At 35.4% G+C, this 20,698-nt stretch overlaps 1 protein-coding gene across 1 annotated transcript in view; it reads right to left on the minus strand.

The window, feature by feature from the left end:
• Nucleotides 1-4,751: 4,751 nt before the first annotated feature.
• Nucleotides 4,752-20,698, minus strand: part of RAD21 (RAD21 cohesin complex component) — a 36,193-nt gene continuing 20,246 nt past the window's right edge. The window contains 10 exon segments of the mRNA XM_020965432.2: nucleotides 4,752-6,673; nucleotides 7,765-7,848; nucleotides 10,478-10,627; nucleotides 13,366-13,517; nucleotides 13,893-14,058; nucleotides 15,198-15,421; nucleotides 18,243-18,365; nucleotides 18,786-18,911; nucleotides 19,342-19,548; nucleotides 20,557-20,663. Of these exon segments, the coding sequence (XP_020821091.1) occupies nucleotides 6,482-6,673; nucleotides 7,765-7,848; nucleotides 10,478-10,627; nucleotides 13,366-13,517; nucleotides 13,893-14,058; nucleotides 15,198-15,421; nucleotides 18,243-18,365; nucleotides 18,786-18,911; nucleotides 19,342-19,548; nucleotides 20,557-20,663 (1,531 nt within the window). The 3' untranslated portion in view covers nucleotides 4,752-6,481.

Below are 20,698 nucleotides of genomic sequence, written 5' to 3' on the forward strand. Positions count from 1 at the left end.
AATGAAATGTTCTGAGCTGAGTTCCCCCCTTAAATAGAGACTTTGGTGTCCAGGGCCATATCCTCTAATCAGAGGGATGTTGATGAGGCAGAATACTAAGGCTGATGAGCTTTTCTCAATGATGAGCTTCCTGGAGCATGGTGGAAACGTCATAGAAGTCTTAGAGTACTGTAGCCAGGTATTTAGGGAGCTTCCCAAAGAGGAAACTACTATTACAAATGGAACTCTGTAACTTTCCTGTGATTTGTGAACTTGGAAATGCCTTTGCCAGGTGCCTTTTCATTCCTTCACCCAGACTTTGCCTCCAATTATTAGAATATAAACTCCTTGATGGCAGGGATTGTCTCACTTTTGTACTTGTATTCCCAATACTTAGCAGAGTACTTGGCATACGGTAATAGATCTTGTAATAGATCTTCGATATCCATTCATTTTCAGTTAGTGATTTGATGGTTTACAGCAGACTCAGTAGAAAGGCTCGAATGAAATTGTATAATGAATTAAAATAAGTATTCAGTATGACATTTTTTTTTAGGACACAAGTTATACTTGTTCATAAAATTGTATTGATAGCATCTTTCATTTTTATCTGTTTTATTTCTTCCCTTTCTCAAAATGAACCATCTTTTGCAACAAAGAATAAAAAAAGAGAGAGAAAACAGCAGAGCAACAAAATTAATCAACCATCAGCTTGGTTCTATAGCATATTTGAGGATCCATACCCATAGTCCCCACCTGTGCATTGAAGGGAATGAGGTGTATTTTTTTCCTTTTTTGCTTTGGGGCCAACCTTGGTTCTCAATCACACTTCCTTTAGTTTTGATCTTTTGGTTCTATTTGCATTGTTGGAGTCATTAAGCATGTTGTTTTCCTCAGTTCTGCGATCTTCATTCTGCATCAGTTCACATCTTCACATGATTCTCTAAATCTTCACATGCAGTTTCTTTTATGTTTTAAATACATTTATTTTTATATAAGCTACATTTCCCAGTGTTTACCTTCCCCCATTCCTTGCCAGAGAGTCATCCCCCAAAATGGAATAAAAATATTCTTTAAAAAATCCAGTAGAAAATAGCCAACATATTGAAGAAAGTCTATTTTATGCAGTGTTCCACACCCATAGTCTGCCTCCCCTGAAAACAAGGCAGGCAGGTGCCTTCTCACAAATTTTCTTTGGAGTAAAGCTTGTTCTTTATAATTTCATAATATTCACTTTTAATTGTTTTCTGATGGTTGTTCTTTACATTGATTATTTTCTGATGGTTGTTCTTTACATTTCCATTGCTGTAGTCATTATGCGTGGTGTTTTCCTGGTTTTACTTATTTCAGTTTGTGTCATTTCATATAAATTTTCCCATGTTTCTCTTCATCATAACTATAATTTCTTAATATTCTATTGTAACTCATGTATTACAACTGGTTTAGCCATTCCCCACCTGGACATTTGCTTCATTTCCAGTTTCGTAATAAGTGTTTTTATGAATATTTCGCCATATGTGGGGCCATTATATTTAGGACCTTCATTTCATGACAGACTTCTTAAATGAATGCTGCATTAGAAATCTGAGACATATTTCAGGACAGTTTAGAGGGCAGGAGGAAGCACCAGATGATTTCTGGAGAACCTATCCATAATTTTGTAATTCAGCTTTCTGTGTTCACAGAGATAGAGAGCCACAGTGGAAAGAACAGTAAATTTTGGGGTCAGGACAGCTGGCATCAAATCCTGTCTGATATTGGCTGTCAAGTTGCTTCCTAGCATGGGCAAGTTACTTAATTCCCTCATTTAAAATGGGGATAAAAATATTTGCAACCACCTCAATCATGGGGTTGTGAAAAAAGTGCTTTGTAAAGCTTAAAAACCTACATAAATGTGAGTTATTATTTGCTATGGAAAAATCCCAAGAATTGGGATCCTCTGAAGAGCGCAGGAAAGATTTGATTTCTTAGCAGTAATTCAGCAGTCAGCAAATTTTCTTGGCCTTCAGTTCCACTAATTGAATGGAAAAGTCCCACTTTGTCTTCTTCACCAGCTTAATATTCTCTTCCTGAGGGTCTGACCTTGGTTTCCTCTCTACGTATTTTCCCTTGGCAGTCTCCTTCACTCCTATAGCTTAGTCTATCACTACTATGCAGACGTGTCCCAACCACTAGCTCCAATCCTGACCTCTCGTTTGAGCACCAGGAGCCTAAGGACCTTGACCTGAATGTCTCACCAATACCTCAATTTGTCCCAGACTGACTCATTATACTCTCCTCATACTCTATGATCCAGTCAGACTGGCTATTTTTCCATTCCTTACAATGTTCTACCTTCCCATACCCCTTCTCCATATCTTTATACCGCTTTTAAGGCAATCCTTCACTCCCTCACTTATGTAATTGCTTCCTTTAAGAGGTATCACCTCCACAAAGCCTCTCATGATCTCACTTCCTAGTGCCCTTCCCCTCTCCTCTGTATTTATTCTTTATATTTATTCTGTATATGTATATTGCATCTCCAAATAGAATTTTAAGCATCTTGAGAGCAATTTTTCGGTCCTTTGTATTTCCAGGTGCCTAATAAATGCTTGTTGATTGACTGAATTGGCCAGGACACACGTACCTGAATGACCATTGGTCATTGTTGTTCAGCAGTTTCAGATGCAGCTGCCAGTTATCAGAAGTAAGACCTATGAAGAATTTGTTTCCATGATTAACCTAAGAATGTTACATGGTCAGTGACATTGGGAAGTGGTGATGGAAGTCTGCTTAACTTGGATAGTAATAAACGTCCTTAAGAATGACTGAGAGAAGTTACTGTTATCTCAGAATCAGGAGTTGAAAATAGGAAACACAAGGGAACATTTTGCATAAGTTTGAAGAATAAGTGTTGTGCTTTTGAAAGGCAGTCTTATAAAACTATTAATTCAACATGTAAGCAAAAAAATTACAGTAAATCACATTTATAGGTAATACAAATATTTCTTCTTAGAAAGAGTATGCAAAACTGGGGGTTATAATTTTACAGTTTTAATAGACAATAAGTAGTAATAATGACAATAATAATCATCAATAATATTGGCCTAATCCATCATTAGCTTCACTTTTATAGTTAGAAATTCATACATTAGGAGCGCCTTTAACCATGAGCTGAGTCAGAGTAGCCAAAACAAGGCACTGACAAATGAGGGGAAAAGGCCACCCCAGACATTTCCATGCTGTGTTCCTAACAGGCCTACATATCCTGATGATTTTCCCAGAACCAGACTGGTCTCCATTCTTAGAATGCATTCCCTCCTCTCTGTTCTACCTCTTCAAATTCCTGGCTACCTTGAAGGCTCAGCTCAGGAACAATTATTCCATGCAGTATCCTTATCAGATCCACTGAAGAGCTACTGGCTAACTCTTAGAAGCCAAAGAGACATCACAAGTCATTTGCAGTCATGATTCTGACTTACCCCCCCTAAGGAGACACCTATCCAGTCTCTGTATTCCTTTGGAAGTACAGCCAAACCCCAATTTTCGGATACACTAGCTAAGTATGTTCCTTTGTTCCACACCACAGCTCCTTCATTAGCTAAACACTACTCACTTCTGTAAACTTCTCCAAAAGATACAAGGGTGCCAAATAACCATCACTTCATACTTAGCCATCTCTAAGTAGCACTTAATCATGTCAAAACTGATTTGGAACAGATAAACCTCAGGAGTGGAGTCTAATCTGTACCCTAATAGGAATCCTCTCCAAATTGTCATCCATCTTTGGTTTAAAAGACCTCTGGTAGTGACAATGGAAAGAAACAAGCATTTATGTGCCAGCTACTGTGCTAAGAGCTTTACAATGATATAGTACTCCCTGTTTTTAGAAACAGCCATTTCACTTTTCGGTAGCTCTAACTTTTTGAGTCTGAACCTGCTTCTCTGAAACTTAACCTTGTTGCTTCTAGTTCTTGTGGGGCTAAAGCAAAACAAGTTTGTCTCCCTCATCTTCTATGCTCTAGATTAAATGGTTCCAGTTCTTCAACTAACCTTCATGTACCAAGCTGTGTTTAAAACAAAAAAAGCCAACAGTTCCAAGACCCATTTTATTTGTCTAGGCAATGGGGTTAAGTGACTTGCTCACACAGCTAGTTAAATGTCAAGTGTCTGAGTCTGCATTTGAACTCAAGTCCTTCTGACTCCAGGGCTGGTGCTCTATCCACTGCGCCCCCTAATTGCATTTTATAGGATGGCATAAAAACATTACTTTTGGCTTTACATTCTCTCTTCTACTAAAATTGTGCTGATACCTCATGGATTGAAAGTTCTCAAAAGTTATACCAAAGAAATAGAATTCTGATGAGTCCTATTTCAAGAGCTCGATAACATACTGTATTTTTGCCACTCGAAAATCAGCCCAAGTTCAGAGGCTCACCACAAGACTGGCTAGCAGATGATGAAATTATTTGGCCACAAATCATGAAGATGGTCTAAGTTGTGGAAGGACTGCAACCTGTAAAATATTTCTATTCATTAGACAAGATAAGGTGAACAAAAGGCAAGATTTTGAGCTATTGTTTATTTTTTCTCATTAAGAGAAAGCAACATGGCATAGCAGTGTAATAAGTATTGTATTTAGGTTCAGAGAAATCTGATTTCAGATTATGGCTCTGTCATTTACAACTTACAACCTTGAGCAAGTAAAATGAGCAGACTAACTAGATGATCTCTAAATTCCCTTCCAGCTATAAAAATTATTTAATCTCAAATTAAAGCAAAAATAAGAAAAATACAGCTTATAACACAACTTTTATTAGAAAAGTTATACATAACACAGCATCAACTATTTTCAAGAACAATATTAAACCTGATAAGCAACAAAAACCAGACTAACAAAATGTGTAACAAGAAACTAATGACCTTTCTATAATTAAACATTCAAATTATCTACAATGTCTTTTTACAAAGGGGGAATTCCATGGTTTACAGGCACATCATGTTGAAAATAAAGCTGCAGTAGCAATTTTATACAGTTACCTTTCTCAAGAAATTGAATTATTAAAACAGTAATTATGCAGTCTCACAAATTTTTAAAACATTTCACATAATTTTACATTATTGGGTATATATGGAAATCTGAGTCTCAAAAGTTAATCTTTTCCACCAAAGTGCCAACGTTTATGCCAGAACTTATAGTGTAATTTTGCCCTAAAAAAAGTTAAGACATGTTTTGATAATCAACATATTCACATAATTTCTGGTTCTATCTGGTCTTTTAACAATAAAGCCTTTATTTTATTTATTTATTATTAATTTTTTTTTTCCTTTTTCATTTGTTTTAGTTTTTTAAATTATAGGAAACCAGGTGCAGGATTTTCTCTTGCAAAGCTATTAAAATAAAGGTCCAAACACAGGAGTGTGCAGTATTGGAAAAATAGATCAATACTAAGACTTATAATAAATATCAGAAAAGCCATTACAGTTAACATAGCATCTTCTGCTTAATAAGTATAATCAGGTAAGTGGCTTCCCATCAGTCTGACCCTTTGACATACAAGACATTTTGTAGTATTTTATTCCTTGATTTTTTTTTTCATGATTTGAATGTGCCAAATAAGTGGTTCATTATCTGAAAACTATTTTAAAAAAGCTTGATTTATAGCTTATGTGTAGCTAGAATTTCTGTTCAGTCCTGAAAGAAAATCTGACTTCAGTGTTTATACAATGAAACTAAATTCTTTGCTATGGTGGGTTGTTATAGCAAGCCTCCAAGGCAATAATAAAAATAATGGCATCTCTACAATGAGATAGAATGATATGGATTTGAACTAGATGATTAGGAGAACGCTGGGAATGCTTTAGCCTAAACAAGTCTGGCCTTTCATCTGAGGAGGTTCGGTTTCAAGCAAGTGCTCTGCAGAGATGTCTGCCTCCTCCTAAATCATTACAAGATTTTCAGTGTGCTACAAAAGCAATTCCTATTGTTGTAGGAATTACTAAACATCTCAACTGGGGAGAAATTTGTCCATAGTTTTCAGACAGCCAGAGACCAGAGCAAAAGGTTTATAGAGAAAATCCAATTCTATTCTGTTAAAAGTAGACATTTTTTGATCAAGTACCTTATATATATAATAGGTACTTAACAAATGTTTTGAGGTTGGCAGGCTTTTCCCAGATAAGTTAACTTTTCAAATGCACTAATGGAGAATTAAGATACAAATCATGACTTTTCATTGCAACTCAACATCATTACATGCACCAATATTGCACACATCTGCTCTGAACTGTTAAAATCATCATCTGGGTCATGGAGACCGTATCTCCATCAGAAAACAAACAAAACCCACCCGAGCAGTTTCCCTTAAAAATGAAGATGGTAAATTAAAAATATAAAAAGGGGCAAGAGATACTTTGTACAGACAAAAATCTAAATTTTCTATAATGGTCTTGTGTGCCCTACACATTGGGGGCAATTCATTTATACTAGTGAAATAAACACTAGCTATAATCCTCAAGACATTCAAATTATATGGAATCTTGGTCCAGGTGTTGCAATGATGTCACTGTAAGGCTCCTCCTGTTTCAGCTCAATAGCCTGCTGCTTTTTAAGTACCAAGAAGCTGTAGAATTTTGCTGCAGCTTGTTTTCTGTTCGTATTTCGGCACAAGTCAAGCAAACTAATAGATTCTGCTCCAGTTTTAGCAAGAGCTCTCTGAAAAGCAAATAAAAGGTAGATTGAATAAGCAATTTAAGAAAGCGTTTATAATTTGAGATGACAGAAAACGAGCATTCTACATTAAGTCAATAACTATTTCGTATTAGATGAGGACTGATAATCTGCAAATCAATTTTTGGCTAAACCTACTAATAATACACTTAACTAAATAGTACCACAGAAATATTACAGTGATGAATTTTCTGAACTGTGTATCCATTTAAGATTGTGTACTTTCTTGGGTACAATTTGATGGTGAGGTACCAGTTAATATGTTGCCTAAGATCAATAAAAAAAACTAAGCAATGAAATATTATTCTGTCAAGAGACCAAAGGAACCCAAACAATTTTCAAATCAATCAGGTGGACAAAAATCAGAAACACATAATATATCTTGGGAATTATGCAAATTTAAGGGGTTAAGATTATTAAACAATAGCAATTCTTTGATAAAGCCACATAATACAACTACTTAAACATAGTCTAAAAATTACCAAATGTGATCTACAGAATTCTAGGTTATTTACATAAAATTTTACATAAATGTTCTTTTATGTCATAGGTTTGACAAGAACTACATGGCATACATGTTCCTAACTTGACTCAACACAAAGGGCATCTTTCAAAACAAAAATGGACTACAAAAATATACAGTTTCCTACTCCAAATCTAGATATGGCCTTTAAAAAAAGATGATTAAAAGCTATCTTACCCACTCAATATATCCAAATTTCTGACCTAACAGAAGAAGGGTAGTATTAGGATCTACAAAGAAGGCTTCCTCTGAGAAAAAGACATGCTGCTAGCTAGGAACTAGGGGTTATGAATAAAACCACCTGGCTGCATTCACTGGGGAATTTTCCCATCTTTTGTGGGTGGCATAAAATTTAACAAGAATTTGTGTACTTCAACACCCTCAATAATGTCATGACTAACCTTCTTTTCCATCTGTATCTCAAATTTACATTATTCTAAAAGTTTTCACATAACCATGCCTTTTAATTTTCATTATGTAAATTATGAAGGGGATCATTGCTTAATCAAATGTTCCCTTTTATCACTCTTCTCTAAAAGCAAATCAGTAATACCTGAAGACCATGAAGCATCTGCTGAGTTCTTTTGTTCCATCTTCTTTCTTCTTGATCCTGATCACCCCCTGTAGCATCTTCTTCCTAAAAAGGGGGTGCGTGGGGGTATTACAGCTGGGTTAGATTTAATATCAAACAACCAAACTGGGGAAAAAAAATGAAATTCTTATTTCTAAATATCCTCGAAGCACTGAACTAATTTTATCTCAGTTCCCCCAAAAGCTGCTGCTGAAAAATTTAGTACCAAGCAGAAGCTTTACAGTTCAGTATGTGTGCTTAAGATGGCATAGCCCTTTAAAAGCAGTTCTAGAAACAAGAATACAGCATACCAAGATACCTTTTACCCTTTAAAGGTACATATTCCCACAAGTTCTTGTTGCTATAAAGTTTAGACAAACATCAAAGTGCTTTGTGTTCCCAAGAACAATATCCAAAAATGTATACTTGGAGAGGCTTTGGCTCACAACAATTCTTGGTTAAAAATACACAATATTAAAGATAAACACTAGAGACCACAAAGGACTGTTAGAATTGTAACAAAATGTATGGGTATCATAGGAACCTAATAATAGTGCTACCTTACATTTGTCTTGCAGTTTAAAATACTTTACACACTTCATCACTTCAAAACCTCACAACAGTTCTATAAAATTAACAAAGGAAACTGAGGTATAATTTTTAGGAAACTTGTAGCTAATTTAGAAACTCAGGTCTAAGACCTTCAACTCCAGCGTTTTTTCCATTAGAGGACACTGGGCCTAAAGAGACCCTAAATCTGGTTCTGAAAGGTTCCAAATAAAAGCTACACTAGCCCCCTGGCCACAGCCTGCCAAATCTAGCCTAAGTAAAATTTTGGAAAAAAAAAAAAAACAACACACATATTATGTATATAAAACAAAAATTGGCTTTTCTCAAATTCTAACATCATCACTAGACTTCACCTTTACCTCCTGTTTCATTTTGTCAGTAGATACATATTAGGATATGATGCCTTTTTGCTGTGTGGTAAATAAAATAAATAGTATTCCATTTATTGAGATGTCATCTAACACAATTAAGACAGAGTTAAGAATTAGAGTTAAGTGAAAAAGGTTTCTGGACAGGCAAGAGAGGTCCAATTACAAAAGCTTAAGATCATGCCTGTTCAACCTCACAGAATTCCTGGGACCAGTGGTGTCAAACTCAAACAGAAATGGATCCTTCCAGTTTCATATTAATTTAGAAAACTACAAAATAACATTATCTATGTTGCATTTTTGTTTATTTTGTTAAACAGCCAATACTCAAGTTTTGCAGTGAATTTGACACCTCTGCCTCAGACTCAATTAGGGTTCAATTGTTTTTATGTTACATTCAATTTTAATGAGGTTAGAAATCTGCCTTACAGCAGATCAAAAGAGAAAGGTAGAAGATTCACTAAAGACATACCAACAATTGCAATAAATGACATTAAGCCAGGAGACAGTCATTTTTAAGAAAAAAATTATAGGAAAGAATTCTTAACTCTGGAAAACACTAAGTGGAGGGCAAACACCCCTACACCATAGCACAGTATAATCTTAGAATCATCAGCTCATAGAATTAAGAGATAGAAGGGACATTATTATCAAGTCCAATCCCTTCATTTTATAACTGAGGAAACTGCAGTTTAAAGAAGTAGCATGACTTGCTAAATGCCCAACAGGTAATGAAGTATGAAAGCCACAATGTGAACCCAGGCTCTGTTTCTAGCCCTGATGCCAACACATTACATCCCTTTGCACTACCATGGGTTTTAAAGAAAAAGTTAGAAGCAGCTAGGTGGTGCAGTAGATAACAGCACTGGCCCCAGGGTCAGGAGCACCTGAGTTCAAATCCAGCCTCAGACATTTGACACTTACCAGCTGTGTGACCCTGGGCAAGTCACTTAACCCCATTGTCTAGCCAAAAAAGGTTAAATTATGTCTCTCACAGTTTAGGAAGGCATACTGGAGCAGTACATTTTAGAAATATTTCCATCAGAAAGCAATCAAATAATGGGTTTTGGTGTTTAAAAGGACAATTTCACTTCAGTGCAACACTTTATGCCCCAATGTTGAGAATGAGGTGCTGGCTGATGCAATCATTTAATTTTTTAAAGAAAATATTGGAGAAACAGTATCAAATTTCATGCCTTGAAAGACACAGATTAAAAACATCCAAGGAAGACTCTCCATGCACCTCTTAGTAACAATGAAGATCACAGAAGCTCAGAAACGGAAGGTGCCCTAGAGACTACTGAGATTTTGTTCAATTCCTTCCTCTTACAGGCTTATTAGTCTTCTCTCCAGTATCTTTGAAAAATGGGGACCTAACTTTTAGCTTGAATGCATACAAGGGGACTCTCTTATGAACGAAGTCTACTTCCCTTCAAGCCAGTTCTAATTGTGAGGAAATTATGTTTTACAGAAATTAGCCTCCCTTGTAACTTTTTTTTGCCTTTGAATCACAAAAATGTTCAATCCTTCTAAATGACAACCTTTTAAACGCTTCAAGAAAGCAATTCATGTCTCCTTTATACCTTCTCTGTGATAAACATCCAATTTTTCCCCCCCAATGAACCTTCTGTGACAGTACAGCCCTTTAAATGTTCAGTATCAGTTAACATAACTTATACATTTAAAACAAAACCAGAAAGTCATGTGGAAATAGCATAATAAGAATGAATTTTCCAGTCTTCTGAGTTTCTCATTACCTCTTCCTCTTCTTCCTCTTCCTTATCTTTCTCTTTTTCCTTTTCTTTCTCTGGCAAAAGTTCCAGCTCAGGTATTAGCTGACAGATATTTGGAGGCTCTTCTGGAGGAAGTTCTACAGGTGGGATTTCCAACTGCTGCAACTGTTCAGTCTGGTATTCAAAGAAATGATAAGAAGCAATGTAAATGTAACATGCCAGTTCAAAGTGGATAAAGCTTTCAGGATTCAAAGAAATACTGGGTCAAAGGATATGAAAAGTTCTCAAACGAATTTTAAACTATTAGCCATATGAAAGATTGTTCCAAATCACGATAAGAGAAATGAAAATCAACATCTCAAAAGTTTTACCTCACAATCACATAAGCCACAAAGATGAAAAAGACAGGAATAATCTTAAGTTTGGAGGGGTACAGAAAGATAAGCACAGAGTTGGTAGAACTGTGAAGCAATCCAATCATTCTGTAAAGCAACTGGGAATTATGCAAAAATGACTAAAATGTCCACACCCTTGGACACATATACATCGCATGGCTAGCCACATACCCCAAGGTCAAAGGTGGCAAGGTCTCATATATACTATAACAGTCACAGCAGCACTTTTTGAGGTAGAAAAGAACTGGAAACAAAGTAGATGGCCATTGATTACAGAATGTTTAAATTGTGGTATGTTAATTTAATATTAATTGCACTGTAATAAATGATCAACATAAAGAATTCAAAGGAAGACTAATACGAACTGACTCAGGGTAAAAGAAATAAAACTAAGAAAGTAATATGCAATCATAACAATGTTAAGTAGATAAAACAAAAATCTAAAACTGAATGCTGTGGTAAGACTAAGTGTGGTCCTGGAGAACAGAAAAGGTACCCCCCCCTCCTCTCTGGAAAAGTAGGGAGACTCAAGGGTGTGAAATATTATATATTTTGTTGGATGTGGTCCCTGCATTGCTTTGCCTCGCCCAATTGCTTCTTTCTTCCCTTCTTAATCTTTGTTAGAAAGGATGACTTTTTGGATAATTCAGAAATGAAGATAATTTAAAATTAACAAATATTTAAAATAATATAAGGTCAAATTCTCTTACTTTCTCTCTAAACCTGAGACTACAGAATAATGACCCTAATATGGATACCTTTTTCTTAAACATAAATATTCCCAGTAAAGGAGAAATTTTGCCAACAGCTTTAAAAACCATGAAGAAAAACAGCTATTTTTTCATGACAAATATTTATATGGTAAACATTTTAACATAGATTGACACAAAGTCATGACCAAAACATTACATGCAACTAAACTGGCACATACTGTTAGCTATCAGAATGGAAAAAATGTCCTATATTATTAATTTTTTTAAACAACTGAAAGTTGGTACAGAAAAGCTCAAGAATAGAGTGGATACTAGAGGGGAATAAAAATACTAAATATGGCTCACATTTGTAAACCACTTTCCTCATGACAAACAAATGAGGTAGGGTAGTAGTAGTTCTAAATAGCCTTTTAGTAGTGGCATCAAAAACTTTTAAGAAGAATGAAATGACCCCACCTTCAGGGTCTGTCTTACATTTTTTCTTAGCTTCAGCATCTTCTGTTAAGAATATGTTATGGACAGTGTTCTGATAGAATGTTCAAGAAGCTCTTCTCTATTCTGAACTGGGACAATGCATAATATGCTTTAATTACAACTCCTGGCCACCAGAGGGCATAGAAAAGCTGATTCTTACATAATCAAAATAAACCCGAAAGACCCTTTCTCTACATAGGCTGGGCAAAAAGGGCTTCTTGGTGTTTTGAGTCTTCTGCTGCTAAATTCCACTATCATGAGATTATGTTAGGGGGTCCAAAAATATGAAAATGAAGCACCTAGGTTTATAGCACACATCATGTCCAGCCCCTTCTCACATGGCTCCCTAAGCTAGGTAAACAATAGTATCTTGGAAACTGCACTCCCCTATTCTAGAAAGATTCAGTAATACATGGAAACAGTTACACAAAATTTAGGGCAGTTTATGTAAGGGAGAATAAGGATATTCCCAACACTGAACAAGAATCAAACAAAATGAACCTGAGGCTCTAGCCTGTCTTAGGTCTGTTAAATGCCTCACTTCATCTGTGCGGTTTTCCACATAGTAGAGGGATTGTCAATCAGATTACCCAGACTTCCTGTTTCCCAAACTAGAAGACTAAAGATTAGAGACTTCAGATCTGGAGTATCAAGAGTAACACTAATAGGAAACGGTAAAGAAAAAAATCCATGACACTCACTTGATCATAAAAGCCCTCAAGAAAGAGGATATCTCAATTTTTCATTCAAATTTAAGTATTTTTGGAAGGGATCTGATTCCATCAGTGAAGAGGAACTCTTAGTAAGGATAATTCCTCTACCAATGTAGATTAGTAACTGTTCTGCAACTTGCAGTCTTAAGAACGCTGAATGCGTCACTGAAAAATCAAAGGCTCTCCCAGCCTCACAAAGTCATTATGTACAAGTAAACTTTGAACAGAGGTCTTCCTAACTCAAAGGTCAGCACTTTATCCATTATGCCATGTCTTCTCTCTTAAATTAGGATCTAAAAATCATAAGTCCTTTTCCAGTGATAATCTTTGCCTTTACATTTCTTCCCTTCATCAACAATACTTATTACTATGTGCTTGATTTACTTTGTTGACTAATGTCCAATATGTCTTTCCTAACAAAGACTAATCATGGGGCAGCTAGGTGGCACTGACATATAAGTCATCAGCTGTGTACTCTGGGCAAGGCACTTAACCTCAATTGTCACACACACACACACACACACACACACACACACACACGACTAACCATACTCAAACATCAAGGAGATGGTGTAAAAAGGTATACTTTTGTCATACATATGACCTTTCTTACTTACAGGTAACACAGGCTCCGGGTCAACTTGCTGTGCCTTGCGTTTTACTCCTGTTTGAGGTGGTGGCGGTGGCATGACAGATTCATCCAAATTGGTTCTGCTGCCCTCCATCATTGATTCCTGCAGGTGGCTTGGCTCTTCTATAATAGGTTCATCTGCAAACCATTATAAAGATTAGATTTGATATAAAGTTGAGAGCCCTATTTCCATACTGTTTCATTACCAACATGAAGACACTTTTTCAAGGCTGAAAAAGATATACTTTACTCATATGCTATTACAACAAATCACTATATTTTTTCAACTAAAGCTTGTATCACACACCCCCCCCCATCAAATCTGACTTTTGTGAAATGTAATAGTGGTCTACAACACAAATGTTTTCTCTTGCTGTATTTCTACTTATTTAGGTCAATTTAAAGAAATCTTATTCTACAGTGCAGTCTGATTCAGACTAATGTGGTAATTATCCACGAATTTCAACCTAAATACTAGTTTAGGCCTGGAATAAGAATCACCACATTACAAACCAATAACATCATGTTGCTGTTGCTGCTGCTGCGGCGGCTGTTCCTCTCTGGGTACCTCTGGATTTTCAAAATCTTTGAGGAATTCATCCAAATTGTCTGCTTCTCCACCTTTCCTCCTTTTCCTAAGATCTTCTGGCACGAGAGGTGTGAGACAGCGTGTAAAGAGCTAAAAGAGATGTACATGAAAGTATAAACAACTGGTTCTATACCAAACCTCAGTTGTACTAAATGTCAATGCCCCATATATCTTGAAATCAGCCTTCCAGGGAACCTCAACTGTATCAATCAGGAAATAATTAGAAAATAAAGTTTTCTAAAAGTTTTAAAGTGACCACCCAAGTACAATACCTTTCTCTTGTGCAGCCCTCAACCAGATAACTGCCAAAATAAGACAGCAAAACATACTAACAATAATTTAAAATGACAAATAGCCTTACGTTTATGGTCAACAATTAGGGAACAACTAAATCAATGCATACCAACAGAATAGGATAGTAAGCCATAAAAAAGGACAAATGTATAGAATACAAATATATGGGTGAAAAAAAGAAATGGTGCAAAACAAAACCAAGAGAATATGAAACACATTGACTTCAACCATATTTTTAAAAAAAGAACAAAGGCAAGAAGACTTTCTAAGGTCACAGACTGATTAAGAAGGCATAGGTAACGGTTATTCTTATTTTGTTGAAACATACTGCTTAAACAATCAAAATGCAAATAGCTGAAATTTTAAGGTTTTATTTGGAGATTTACTCTGGGTTTTTTGGTCTATTTGCTGAATGTTGTATATATGATTAAAATACAAAAGTATTTGCAAAAATCTAAAAGAACTACTAAAACAATGTTTGTAATGATTCTGAACCAGAGCAAGAAAAGTAAAATAAATTTAAGCGTGCTTAAAAAAACTGTCTGGGCATTCCAATAGGAAAGCTTTTGTTACATGTGCATTTTTTTGGACAATGCCAAATAAATGTTATCGCATTACCAAAATGTACTAATGGAATGGAACAGAATAAGTATTTATGATGTCAGGTGCTATGTTAAACACTTTACAAATATTAAATTTGATCCTCATAATAACCTTGTAAGGTAGGTCTATATTATGGTCCCCATTACACTGAGGAAACTGAGACTAACAGGTTAAATGACTTGCGCAGGGTCACAAAACTATTAAATGTCTGAATTATGATTTGAACTCAGGTCTTCCTGACTCTGGGCCCAATGCTTTATCCACTGCTCCATCTAGCTGCCTCTCGTCACCCAAAGATAATCGAAATCATGTAAGACAACTTCAAACATTACCTTCAGTAGTCTATTGTTCCATAAAGGTTGAGCAGGCAAAGAGAAAAGTTTTTCTACTCCTCCAGTCTCTTTCCACATCATCAATTTTTTGGTGGGTGGTGCAAGGTCCAAAGTAGTGACAATATCAGAGTAATCACTTAGTTGGGCTCTAATTGTCTTGCTGTCCAGCTCTTTCACGCTATCAACAATTAGCTTCCTCTTTCTTTTGGCTTTTGTCTCCTTGACTGTGATGACAGGCAAAAAAATAGAATATGTCATGTCATAAATTTAGAGGCAAAGGCTAAACTACATACTGACAGACTGCATCCAGGCAGAGAAATCTGCACATATTTAGGTCCTTAGGCATCACTATTTTCTTGTACTCTTCACTTACCACACAGACCCAAATCAATGTAGACACTGAAACATAGAATGAAATAGTTCTAATTTGTTCTGTATATCTAGAAGTGCTTAACAATATCAAAATATCAGAAAGTTCAAAGATTTGGGTATAGATAATAGTGAAAGCTTTTATTAACAATATAACTACAGCATTTGTGGATGGAAGTCACCTTAGAAATCAACTAATCCCAATCTTTCATTTTACCCATGAGGAAACTAAATCCAGAAAAGATGACATACTCAAAGCCACGTGGCTAACTAAGCAGAAAGATGAGATCAAAACCTAGCTCCTCTGTTGCCAAAAATGCTTCTTTCACTATGCCACTGTAAAACAAAATTTATTTTGTGGTTCGGTACAATAACTTGTTCAAAATAATGATCCTGAGGTATTAAAAGTCCTCAGGAACCCTGTGCATAAAAGAGTAAATTACACTGAAGGAAGGTTTAGTGTTGCATGTGTTTTAATTGGTTTGAAAATTGGTAACCCAAACATAGTACCTATAAGAATTCTCACAGTTAACCAAAATAGCAAGAATATTCAGCCTTTGTCACACTACCTGTGTGACCTTAGGCAAGACATTTAACTTCTATGGGCCTCAGTTTCCCTATCTGTAAAATGAAAGTGTTGTACTAGATAGCCAAGATCCCTTTCCAGCTCTACGTCCATTCATTCTTCAACCATTACTGCAATTTCATTGCAAATCTTGACAGAAATTTTTTGCTTTTCAAATGATGTTTATATTTATTATCTCATTTTATCTGCACAACAAATTCTTTACCCTGGTAATCCAAGACCATTTTGTGATAACTGACTGTACCTCACCAAATAGCTAAATTAACATATTAATATATTAAAATAAAAATTTTAAATCTCACCAAAAAAAAAGAACAAGTAACAGAGCTTAAATTTATCCCTTCATTATCTCAAGGCAAAAAAAGGTTTGCTAAAGCAAAAGAAAGCAGAATTTACTGTGAATGAGAATTTCTGATTTATTTCCCAATACAAATTTTCTCCTTATAGCTGAAACCCAGAGATAATCAAGAACGATGTACCTTCAACTTCAATCTTAAGATGATCTTTACTTAGATATTTAATTCCATTCATGTGTGTAGTAATTACAGGAATAAATTCTGAAAAGTACCTCTAGGAGCAGAGAGCTTGTTGTTGTTGTTCAGGTCATTTTAATCATATCTGACTCTTTGTGACCCCATTTGGGGTTTTTTGGCAAAGATAGTGGAATGCTTTTCCTTCTCAGGCTTACTTTACAGATGAGGAACACTGAGGCAACAAGGCGAAGTGACTGAGGTTGGGATTTGAACTTAGATCTTCCTGACTCCAACTCAGTGCTCTATCCACTGTACCCCCTAGCTGTTCAGAAAGCTGTTTACTCTGTAGTTATTAAGATTTTCTGCACCTTTGCTACAAATGCTTTACTTTCCAGAGTAATACATCCTGGAACGTGCAAAGGTAAGCTTCTCCCTAAGGTTATCCTTTCCCTTTACTCTCTTCTCCATCTTTTTCACTAAAGTGTGTTCAAAAGACACTTTGCAATTTTTAGTTTCAGGATTCACATCAGGTATTCAAGTGAAAACAAACAAAAGTAGTGATTGGAAAGGGAGTATAGTGGGGGGTATAGATACTTACCTACCAGCGAGAACTTTGAGTTAACCTGCATTTTTGACCAACAATTTCCCAGCCCCCTCAAGCTGGAGAAGGAAACTTTTCCTTTTCTATCAGAGTAAGGAAACTACTGTCTAATTAAGGGAGAAAACTTTTACATCTCCAAATTTATTCACTAACAAATATCTAGAAATCTAGTAATCTATTAGTAATACTGACTGACCCCTTAAAGGCTCCAAACAGATAAACTGAGCTAGCCTACCAATTAGTTTGTATTAAAGGATTAATTGTACTGAGACAAATCACTATCTAGAAGTGACAAATCCTACAACGTATTTTGGATTATTCATTTCAACTCTGATAAGAAACAGTGTTTTAAGCTTATTGTATTGTTTAGATGTTCTATGTGTTTTCAGTCCTGAACTTAAAAAAGGCATTGTACATTTGTATACCACTTTTAATTTTTAAAAGCACTTTATCAAGACAGCTAGGGGTTAGAGCCTCAATCTTGGAGTCAGGAGGAGTTGAGTTCAAATCTGACCTCAGACACTTGACACTTACTAGCTGTGTGACCCTTGGCAAGTCACTTAACCCTGATTACCTCACAATAAATACATACATAAAGCCAGCACTTTATCACGATTTTTCTTACCATACTTTGTACTTTCTTATTTGTGCCATTAATTTCTTTTAGAGCTTGACTTCGCATTATATTACTTACTGCCTTCCATAAGATAAATCTAACTTCATGCACTTTAAAAATATTTATTTCCATAAAAAGAGCTGCTAATCGCAAATGTAAATTCAGCATCACTAATCTCAGTAAACTCTGTTTCTCTAATGAAATTAAACATTCTAGGTCAGGGACTGTGTCTTACTTTGTGTACACAATGTTAGGGTCACACAGTGAGGCAAACCAGAATCAGTACTTGGTTTCTTGACTTATATTCTATGCAACCTAGACTCCTATATTCAATTTAAATTACTAAGATATCTAAAATTTCCATTATCAAGAGTAGTCAAAACATATTTTATTTACTCACCAGTGATGTCAATAGGTTCCAAAGCAAAAGCTTCCTCTTCATTTGGAACAAGTGTTGTTTGATCAGTCATAGTTGGTAATGGTTCAACAGGGTCTACTGAATCTGGACTATCTGGTCCACCCACTGTTAAAAACAAAAACAAAGACACACACAAGTTATTTCCACCAAGAATTCCAAAGCCAACAATACCCAGAATTCCCCTATGAAATGTAAATACCCTTAAGAGAAAGAGAATCAACTCTCAGAATCTAATTATATACAATTCTTTCCTCCCAATTCCTTTTCCCACTTGAAAAACAAGTCCCAGTGTGAAAAAGGAAAATTAGAATAGAAATAAGTACTGCAATAGAAACTGACTTTCTAACCTAGCTAGGGATATTCTGATGTAACAAAGGTATAAATACTGTTGTGTAAACCAAATTTACTCACTAAATATAAATTTTAGCTCTTCAATCAATGTCTCATGTTAAATGTATTCTGGATACCACACAATCCCAACTAAATAAAAATACTAGAAACACATTCATGAAGTGGCATACTCACTTGATACATTGTCATCATCATCCATATCATCGTGTGCAGGCTGCTCTGGCATCATGACCCCTCCTTCAGAGAGGGCAGGTGGATCATCAAATATACCTCCATCATTATTACTTATAAGTTTGTCATCTGAAACAGTGAAAAAAACTCAACTATAATGTGAAATAGACAATAGACAATTGCTGAAAAAATAATAAGACCACACTAAAATGTTTCAGTGAGTTCACTTCACACCCAGCCAACTCTAATACAAAAAATTTCTTAAATAAAAATAACTTCTACATCAAATGTTCACATTTTGAAAGTATAATTCTAACCTGATATACCAACTAAAAATGTTCATTGTAATCTGAAGAATTAAGTTGAAAATTAAAGACTATCTTAAAAATCAGAAAATTTAGTACTATTCTAGACTATTCGCAAAATCAGACTATTAACAAAACTGTTAAGAATAGCTCCAAAGGAAACATTTGGTTAAGACTTGCCACTTGGTGATTAGTTGTTTATATACCAGAGTCCAATGAATGAATCATTTTGAAAGTCATCTTTTTGAACGTACCCAGTATGCCACCATCATTTCCCTCTCCAAAATTGTCATCCTTGTATTGGTCTTCATATTCTAGGTGGTTGATTTTCTCATTCAGGTGGCTGGTACTTTGTTCAGGTTCCAGTAAGAGGTTAGAAGCACTAGTGCTCACTAACATGTCATCATCTTCAAATGCACTACCCTCACGCATCATTTCACGATCATCCATCCCAAAGTCACCTAAGAATAATTTAAATCTATATTCACTGAAAAGAATTTTATATTGACAAAAAATATACCCACTTCCATAAATTTAACACAAATATTTTATTTTACACACATCCATGTTATTACAATTTTGCACAGAAATCCAAATGAATCCAAACCTCATAAATGGAGTTATCCATTTCATATAACTATCACTTATCAGGACCACTTGCTTCTTTAGTAGCAGTTAAAGAATTTTTATTTCTAAAATCTATACTACAGTGGAAATCTCCAAAGAGAGCTTTTCAGAGCTTTCTTTTTAGAAAATTTGTTACAGAGCTAACATGGCTTTGGTATTGAGAAACTAAAACAAGCTAAATAAGATGAACTAAAACAATATACAGTATCTATTGTTATGGGTTGAGAATAAAATGGAATATTAGGGGATCTTTTCTTGATGAAAAGGTATTACTCGATACCTTAATTCTACTTAGAGTCACTTCTTGAGTAACTCAGCATGTTAAAATATATAATTAGATATATCTGAATTTGGACCTAACCTAAACCTGAATCTACTAGAAAACTGCATAGACAGAATTAAGTAAGAAACAGTACAACAATTTATGTAATAACGATATTGTAAAGAAAAAACTTTGAAAGACTTAGGAACTCTGATCAACATACTGACTAATCACATTTCTAGAAAACTTGTGATGAAAGATGCTACTTATTTTCTGAAAGAGATGTTGGACTCAGAACAGCCAAGACATTTTTGAGGGGACACAGTCAATGTGGGAATTTGTTTCTGCTTTACCATACATATATGTAAAACGGATTTTGTTTTTTCTAGTTTTTTCAATAGGTGCAGGGGGAAGGGAGGAGAGGTAGAAGAGGTGTAGTTTCATGAAAAGAAAAAAAAATCTGTACAGAATCAATCACCCTTCCTAGCACTATCATACCCATTTCCCTGTACCACCCTCCCCACCAAACCTCTAATTCATAAGAAGTTATGGATCATGTTTCTTTTTCTTTTCTTTTTACCAAAGTCATTTTCCTGGAGGATACTGATGTTTCCAACTTCTTCCCTCATTGTAATCTCTTCCACTCTACTCTGGTTGAGGCTGAACTGCTGAGCCACATCAATGTCACTTTAAAAAAAAAAGTTGAAATTGCTTAGACTTTT

This window comes from Phascolarctos cinereus, unplaced genomic scaffold, assembly GCF_003287225.1.
Source record: "Phascolarctos cinereus isolate Bilbo 61053 unplaced genomic scaffold, phaCin_HiC Scaffold_4;HRSCAF=312, whole genome shotgun sequence".
NCBI lineage: Eukaryota > Metazoa > Chordata > Mammalia > Diprotodontia > Phascolarctidae > Phascolarctos > Phascolarctos cinereus.